We start from the raw sequence: 8,843 nt of genomic DNA, 5'->3' as shown, positions 1-8,843 counted from the left end.
AATGAGCTCCGTCAGTAGAGTTAAATAAATGTCCCCTAAGCCATCATTCGATTTTCTGCAGCAGGAATACTGGAGGAAGAAAGTGAGGATTTAGGCCAGTAGGATGAAGCAAAAGTGGAAAATTGTAATCTTCATCTTGCGCCTCAATCTGCATTCATTAAGAAACTGGTCTTTATCAGATTTTGTGCTTCGCCCCTGAAGGAGTCTGGAGCACAAACCAGGATTTATGAGCATGAAGCTGTCACTTGGTAACTGGTAACAGAGTGTAGGATTTCACTGTGTGACAAAGTCCACCAAAGCTGCGTGTGCTCGCATGTCATGATGTCTGACTTGCTGACAGCTCACTTTCTTGCAGCTTTGACATTTAATCTGTCCACATGTAACTCCAGTTCCTTGTCATGTGCCGCTAAACAAACATGACAATATTTCATCTCCAAGAGCTGCAAGGGGTTCAAGTAAGATGGATGCTCAAGATAAGGCCCTTTTGTGAGATAAAGAAATGACAAGTTAGTGATTTAAACTGCAAGGAAAAGGAGCCTTAAATGCCTCAGAACCACATCTCCCTGGCAAGTATGAGTGGAAACATGAGGTTATGACATAAAAAGAGATTATATTAAATTTCGCCTTTAATCTTTCCCATCAGTGACTTCAAAAACTGTTACAAGAGATTCCATCCGGATTTATTTTTTATCTTTCAACAATATTTGAGAGTATACTGCTTGTTGATCCGTATCACTGTTTCCCAGCTTTGGCTCCTGACTCCTTAAAATGAAGCAATGATTACTTGTGACCTCTCATCAAAGGTTCTGGTTTCAATGTGGATATATGAGCTGGGGGCAGTTTTACTTCTCAGACTGTTGAATCTAAAGGATGTTTAGAGGCCGTAAGAGGTGACGGTATACAGTATTAGACAAAAATGCTAAATTAGAAAAATAAAATTTAAATTTTTGTTAACATAACACTGTTAAACATCTCCATAATGTAAAGGCATTTCAGTCAGATGTTTTCACTTGTTTTAAGAACAGATGAGTTTAAAGTTACAATCTTTGATGCTATCTTTGATGCTATCTATGGACAGTATTTCCTAGAAATAGCCATCAATGTACTAACACTCTGTAATCATTCTGGTAGTTTTCATTGTTAGCAGCAGAGTCCACCATTCCCTCTCTGGATTGAAACACATCCTCACACATTGTCAGAGATGTTACTGCTTAAGCAAACTGAACATTTCCTTGATCTGCTCGTTCAAATTAAAGGTGTCCAACGGTAGAAACAGTGTTACCATTAGTGTCACCAAATCAGTTAGGACTCTGCAAAATGACTTGGCAAGAAGGATATTTTAGTGATGATCTGAAAATCAGTTTCTGCATTATTCCATTTTCATTGGGTAATGGATGCTATTTGGCAATGTGACACATTACAAGGTCTTACAGGTGAGTAGTAGTAACAGTAGACACCTCCAGTTGTGCATGAACCAACGCATAGAAACAGCACCACATCTTGACGCAAAATGAGTCCATTTCTTACAGCTGTTTGTCCTGATCAAGCTGGCCCATCAGCGCTGCACTATATTTACCTTCATCCTGGGTTACACACATGAGGGAGGAGGAGGGGAGGACTTAAACAGCATCGGAAGATGGACGAGGGTTAGCAGCTCTGGGACACTTTGATTAAACACCAGCTTGGGTGGCCTGGATGGCTGAGTCAGGACCCTGTGAAGATTCTCCCCCCCCCCCAGCCCAGCCCCTGGCTATTGTAAATGCTCTCTCCACTGGACCCTGGCAGAGCTGATAAGCCGGCAACTGGGTACCAAACAGCTCTGTGTCACATGAGAGGCCTGGCTTCAGTCACGGTGGCCCGGGATACTATTCTTAGCGAAATACACAGTGGCCTCATGGCGAGCTCCACAGCGCCTAACTGGAAAGCCTCGTCGTTTCTCTGTGTCATGTTCCTTTTTTCTCCCTGACTACACTATTCACTTTCCCTCTGGATAATGTTTTGGTCCTCTTTTGATTGGGACTGATACCTTTTCTGACTAGACCGACCAGACATTTTGGATATTATTGATTTTCTGAGGGCAGGAGGTAAGGATTCACCCAGTCAGAGATGTTGCTGATGAACTGCCAACAACTTCAACACATTTCTCTCAAACTCAGCAGTTTGACACAAATATGATTTTAAAATGCTTCGGTGCTTTTGTTCAGCAATGGCATCAGTATATGCTTAAATTGTATAATTTTCTAACTGACTGTGATCATGAATGCTCTGATTCAAGTTTAAGGAGCTCGGAAACTGCCAACTGATAATATATCTATAAATCAGCTTATATATATATTTATATTTATATGAACTACAAAGGAGCCCACAAAGCTATATTGGTTACATGATAAATGGATAAATGTTCAGAAACATAATTGATGGCTGACTAGAAAGTATCCCAAGTGATTGAATGTAATTTATACTTCAGTGTGCATCAACTTTTAATTTCTGAGGAAATTCAACATTAGGAGTTCTTGGTACTATCAGCATTCCAATATCCAGGTAAAGAAAATACCAGACAGGCTGGGCCCCATAAGTGGAAGTGAACCAGTAGCTGTCGCTGTGTGATTAGAATGCTTCGTGTTGCTAATAGCCCAGTGACATTCCCAGTCTTTATGAAATGGTAGGATCATCACAAGCCCTCCAACCAGGGAGAGACACAGTGGGATATGCTGGAGGAAAAACACAACATGTAGAAAACAGCAACAGCAATAGAGCAAGAGATATTTGGGGGGATAGAGAGACAAACACAGATGGTCAGTTAACACTGTTATGTTAATGTCAGCAATGATGGGCTGCTTGATAAGGGAGATGTATCAAGATTATTCAGAGGGGGTAAAAATAGCAATCTGTGAGTCACATTAAGGGCAGCTGCTCTGCAGGGGTTTCAAGGGTCTGAGAGTGGTTTGATGAATGAAAGGGTTCGCTCTGCATGGCTGATCTGAGGGAAAAGGTAGGCCAGATAAAATGTCAAATAATAATGCTGTGATTCCTACATTCCTTGAAAGCTGAATAGGTAACCTTACCACCCCAGTTTCACAAGCAAAATAGCATTTTGGTGAATGAGTCTTTTGTTGGGTTATTGGTATCGTCAAACCTTTTTGTGCAGGCATTACTGTCAACTTTCGGAACTTAAATGAATAGTTTGCAATTTTAGGAAACACATGGTGACTTCCTGGCAACCTCATGGTGAGACTCCAGGAAGTCACTTTGCCAGGTCAAGCTATAACCTCCTATAACACGACAACATGTTGTTTATTACTTTTTGATTTGCAATATGTATGCTCGTGTTTTTTATCAACCGTCTATTTCCAAAGGACAATAGGAATTCAACACTATGATCACAGATTCTCTTTTTTCCTTCTCCACAGAATGGCCTTAAGACCACGAGAAGTTTTCTCTTTCAAAGACTCAGAACTTCCCTCCCACCTTCTTGCCCAGCTCAACATCCTCCGTCACGAGCGTATCCTGACAGACGTCCTGCTCTGCACGGAGCACCAGGAGATCCCATGCCACAGGAACGTCCTGGTGTCCAGCAGCCCGTACTTTCGGGCCATGTTCTGTAGCAACTTTCTGGAGAGCAGTCAGGCCCGAGTGAATCTCAAGGGAATCTCTTCAAATGTCCTCAGTGGCATCGTGGACTACGTCTACACAGGCTGCATCACTATCACAATGGAGATTGTGCTCCCGCTCATGCAGGCAGCCTCTATGCTTCACTACGGAGGTCTCTTTGAGGCCTGCTCCATGTTCCTCCAGGAGCAGCTGAGTCCAGAAAACTGTCTGAGCATGATACGACTCTCTGAGATCCTCCACTGTGAGAGTTTGAAGGAGAGGGCGAAGGAGATGGCTGTGAGGTGTTTCTCTGATGTAGCTGCTACAGAGGACTTCTGTGAGTTGTCTCTTCCTGAGCTCATGTGTTACCTAGAAGATGACCGACTTTGTGCTGAGGAGGAGCAAGTGTTTGAGACCCTCTTGGCGTGGATCCACCATGACCCATTCTCACGACGCGGTGCCATCCATGATCTCTTCAAGAAAGTCCGTCTTCGCTACATCCATCCAACTTACCTCTTCCAGTTCATTGCCAATGACCCGCTGGTGCAGTCCTCCACCCTATGTACTGAGATCATCGAGTCAGTGCGCCGCCTCATGCTGACAGCCAGCACCAAGTGTAGCCGGGAACTTAAGCCGCTTTGGACCACACCGCGACGCTACACCTGCAGCGAAACACTGGTGGTGGTTGGAGGACGCAAAAACAATGAACAGACCTCACGAGAAGCCTTACTATATGATGAAAGGACTCATCGCTGGCAGTGGTTGGCCAAGCTCCCTCTGCGCCTCTACAAAGCTGCATATGTGTGCATTCATAGCATCCTCTATGTGCTTGGCGGGCTCCGCCTCTGCATGACATCAGGTGACAGCTCAGTCAGCGCCACAGTTTACACACTCTCCCTGAAGACCAACCAGTGGCGGACTGCTGAGCCGATGCTGGAGCCACGATATGCCCACCAAAGTGTGTCCTATCTGCACTTTATTTTTGTGTTAGGAGGCATTGGCGTTGACAAGAAGATCTCTCAGTCCGTCGAGAGATATAACAGTATGTTTAATCAATGGGAGGCCATGGCGCCGATGCCCACAGCGGTGCTGCATCCAGCTGTTGCAGCCAGTGATCAGAGGATCTACGTTTTCGGAGGGGAGGACGCAATGCAGAATCCAGTCAGGCTGATTCAGGTAGAGTCAGACTTCTCATTTCAGCAGCATTGAATCAGTATTACAGTCCAATTCCTGCTTTGTTGCCACCCAAATTCAGACATGGCCTTGAAGAGAATTCATTGTCAGTGTCAACAAATATAAAAGTAAGAGTTAGAGCTATTCAGGATATCACACAAGCAGTCAGAAAACTACAGACTTTGATGCTGCAAGAAACAGGTTGACTGTTCGTTGCGTGTCAACAGGTCTATCACATCTCTCGCAACTTGTGGTCCAGCCTAGAAACAAGGACGGTGAAAAACGTTTGCGCTCCTGCTGCTGTCATTGAAGACAAGATCTACATCATAGGAGGTGAGCTCAATGATTGGTTGCTCCATTGCACTATAAATGGTCATTAACATTGTTAAGTGATTTATAAGGCATTGTCTCTTGTTACTTGTCACTTCCTACTGGAGATGTAAATGTGTAGGTTATTTCTCTTCCTCAAACAGTTGGGCACTTTAATAAACATTACTCAAACAGGAAGAAGCAGTGCATTTGTTTGTGCTCTAGCAGCAGGACGATGTACTGGATTTGAGAGAGAGCCCACAGTCCTGCTATGAAAAGATCACTTCTCCCAGTGCAACAGTGTGGCTCATAATAATGTATTTTTAATAGTTTTCTGACTACAGCACAGATGAATAAAACAAATCAGGCTTTGGATGCACATCACCGTTCCTTTCGGTCTTTTCTTTGCATTTGTTGATTGTAAGAAAAATAGAAAACATCACCAGACTTATTCTTTGAAGTGTGCTTAATGAAAATCTAATTCTCAGGGTACACCAGGAGAATGATTGCCTATGACACCAAAGCCAACAAATTTGTCAAGTGTGAGAACCTAAAGGAGCGGCGGATGCATCACAGCGCTACAGTGATCAACAACAAGCTGTTTGTCACCGGTGGACGCATCCTCAACAGCCACGATGTCATCGAGGACTCCGACTGCTTCGAGTGTTACGACCCCAAGACAGACGTTTGGACCTCCAAAGGCTCTTTACCGTACAAGCTATTTGACCACGGCTCCCTGCCTCTCGTCTGTGTTTCCAACAGACCCAACCCGCCGTGACCCAGCATCCAACCAGCCACTTGGGCAAATGCTTTGCTGCATGTTCTTCACCTCCCCTTAGTCACGAGTTATTAGCCAATAGCTCCACGAATGGGAAACCATTTCAAGCTGACTGCACTCCTTCACAAACCTTGTCATCAAGGACTCAAGTGTTGAGACCCCAAGACAGACGTTTGGACCTCGAAGCGTTCTTTAACTAAGCAGCATGTTAGGCCAGGCTGACTTTCATGTGAATCAAAGGGTGTCAGCACTCAGTTCCTGGGGTCGAACTGAAATGAGAACCCACGAGATGACGAGAGGCAGACGTAGCCTAAACAACAAGCAACTGTTCAGACACATACCTAACCCAAAAAGCGCTTTCCACAGATGGCTGTGCTCGTCTGATGGTAGCTAAACGTGTTAATGCTTTCATTTCCCAGACAATTATACACAGCATATCACTGCCTAGCAGCTGGAAGTTGATTTTCCTGTGACAATTAAATACATCGGGTATAATATGTCTGGCTGCTTGTTAACTCTAACTCTGTGAGCTCTGCTTCTCACATAAAACTGAAAATGACAGCTGATATAATTTGCACTTTATATAGAATACATTCCTCTTTGACCCAATGCTTCTATCAGAGTGCACTAGCTGATGAGTCGATTAATTGTGACAGAATAAAAGCTCCCAATGCAAAGTACATTAGTGTATCATGTTTGCTGAAGTGTCGATGAGGAGCAGAATTTTACGAAAACAACATTTTCTGGGCCAACTTTAATAATCCAGTTTAACTGGCTTGATTCATGACTTTTGAGAGTATGTTCTGTGTTGTCTCATGGAAGTTTTCACTGGCAACATATGTAGTGTATGTGATATGAAGAAGAATAAAAAGATGCTTTAGATTAGTCAGGCACTGTAAACACATGGGTTTGTGTATTTCAGTGGCTGTTTACCAGTATGAATGTTTATTGGATGAATAAAATGGCTTCACAGGCAGCTGTGTTGATTTGAGGACATGTGACAACACTGCCTTTGAGGCAAGTGCATGGCAGGGATGCAGTGACCTGCTGAGGGCAACTATGACTGAAAATTGTGTGGGGGGGGGGGGGGAGAATTTCAGGGTTTGCAGCCTGTACAACAAGCTCATGCACACATGTAACCTGCAGGTGGTTCCTCACAAACATGTTTGTGTGATCTGAAATCAACCTTCTATTCATCTGAGAACAAAAGCTGTCATGTATTGGAGTAAGATGTAAGACAATGGGACTGTGGAGCCTCTCGGGCCTCTTGGCTTTGTAGCCCTCTTGACCCTCATGGAGCATACATTCACTGTCGTGCTCCAGCCCCCGCCCCTGGCAACAGTTGCCATGGCAGCCCTGTTATCCCCCCCCCCCCTTTTAATCATCCATCCCTAGTGTGAAGACTGCGTCACTGATCAACTGTGCTGCTGTTACTCGCACAATGGACTTCCTTTCTTTCTTAAAAAATGTTTTATTTCCTCCTGTGCTCTTTACTTTGGATATTGATTTCCCTGTTCATGTATAAAGGAACACTGTTATTTATGCATTATGTATGTGGTGACACTGCACAGACAATTTCTAATTTATTGCTTTGATTTTCTCTGCACATGAGAACAAATAATGAATCTGTTTTTGGACAGTGGTACACATGTTGTGATTGTTTTACTGAACTGTCTTTGGTTGAACTTTGCTGCAGATTTAAATGGTTCTCCATCTGTCTGCGGACTGGCTGAGTCATGTTGCCCTCATACTCAAGGGAACATTGTTGACAGAAACATGTTCGCTGGCTATCAGGTGACACATTTCTTCTCCATTCATCGTTTAATGCCACTTCAACGAATATACTTTGGTGTAATATAATAGGAACTATGATAAAAAGTTTAATTAAACAGTTTAGCTGGCCTGAAACATATACACAGCTTTTTATTACATTATGATGGACACCTCTTGACCCTTCATGCCTCATCATAAAGAGTGTCAGGAGGAGCTCAACATGTAGGCTAAATATCGAGTTACGAGTTTCCCCCCTGAGAGGTTCACTGTTTGCATGGTATGGCCAACTTGTATGCAACCCTCCGGTGAAGCCGACCTCAGGGAAAGAGATGCAGGATCAGCTTTCACTCTTATATTTTAATCCCTGCCCATTAGTGGGGAAACATCGAAACCTGTCCAGGAGCAGCGACCAAAAGGGAACATCAGCAAACTCCACATTAGCAAGCCCAGACTGTCATGGTGTTAAACGGCTCCTTGTTAGCCTGGCCGCTCTGAATGCCTCACAAGAACCTTCTCTGTATGTGTCTGTGTGTGGACTCAATATCGGTCAAACTGTGCAGAATGACACACAACACCCAGCAGGATGTCTGAACTCAAACAACCTAAAACCTCAAAGTTTAAAAGAAACTGAGTCGGATGTCATATGCTTAACTCAGTTAGCCAGAGCAGCGTTTCAGAACAACACCCTGTGAACGTTTTTATTGAGCTGCTGCTAAATGCACAGCCTATTCAGACTGTTTATTGACTGTGTGTTTTCTTGCTGTCTTTCCGTAGAAACCAGTATGTGAGGGTCACCCTTCAGGCAGGTTATTTTAAGTGTCTGTTACTATCCCATCAAGGGATAGCATTTCATTTCAAGCCCATTCTGTGTGTGTGTGTGTGTGTGTGCATACACACAGAGGACAATTGTGGTCAGAAGAACAATATGCATGTGTAGGAACAGCATGCATGCTGACATCACTATCCACCAGCATAAATCCTAAACCTTACCCTACATTTCACCATGTGGGCTATTTTTAACAGGCACCTATGACGTTCTGTATTTACATGCACTTTCTTTTTAGCGTTTTCTGAATATCCACCAGGTCTTATCTGCGGTGTAGCCAGAGGGTGAATAAAAGTCATGTCAATTATAACCTGAAATCAATCAGTAATATCCTATTTTCCAAGACCCTTTAGTTCTTAGATCTCAACTATAAAAAAATATGTTTATTTTCTT

At 43.5% G+C, this 8,843-nt stretch overlaps 1 protein-coding gene across 1 annotated transcript; it reads left to right on the top strand.

The window, feature by feature from the left end:
- Positions 1 to 1,968: 1,968 nt before the first annotated feature.
- Positions 1,969 to 5,851, top strand: klhl38a (kelch-like family member 38a; the record flags this gene model as incomplete). The annotated part of the gene is made up of 4 exons (XM_079288509.1): positions 1,969 to 2,084; positions 3,411 to 4,767; positions 4,992 to 5,097; positions 5,562 to 5,851. Exons 2-4 carry the CDS (start codon positions 3,412 to 3,414, stop codon positions 5,849 to 5,851), a joined length of 1,752 nt encoding a protein of 583 aa, XP_079144635.1. The 5' UTR covers positions 1,969 to 2,084; position 3,411.
- Between the last annotated feature and the right edge of the window lie 2,992 nt (positions 5,852 to 8,843).

Source organism: Melanostigma gelatinosum (genome assembly GCF_949748355.1).
Source record: "Melanostigma gelatinosum genome assembly, chromosome: 17".
Classification (NCBI taxonomy): Eukaryota; Metazoa; Chordata; class Actinopteri; order Perciformes; family Zoarcidae; genus Melanostigma; species Melanostigma gelatinosum.
The sequence above is the reverse complement of the archived record's forward strand: the minus strand, read 5'-3'. Positions and strand labels throughout refer to the sequence as shown.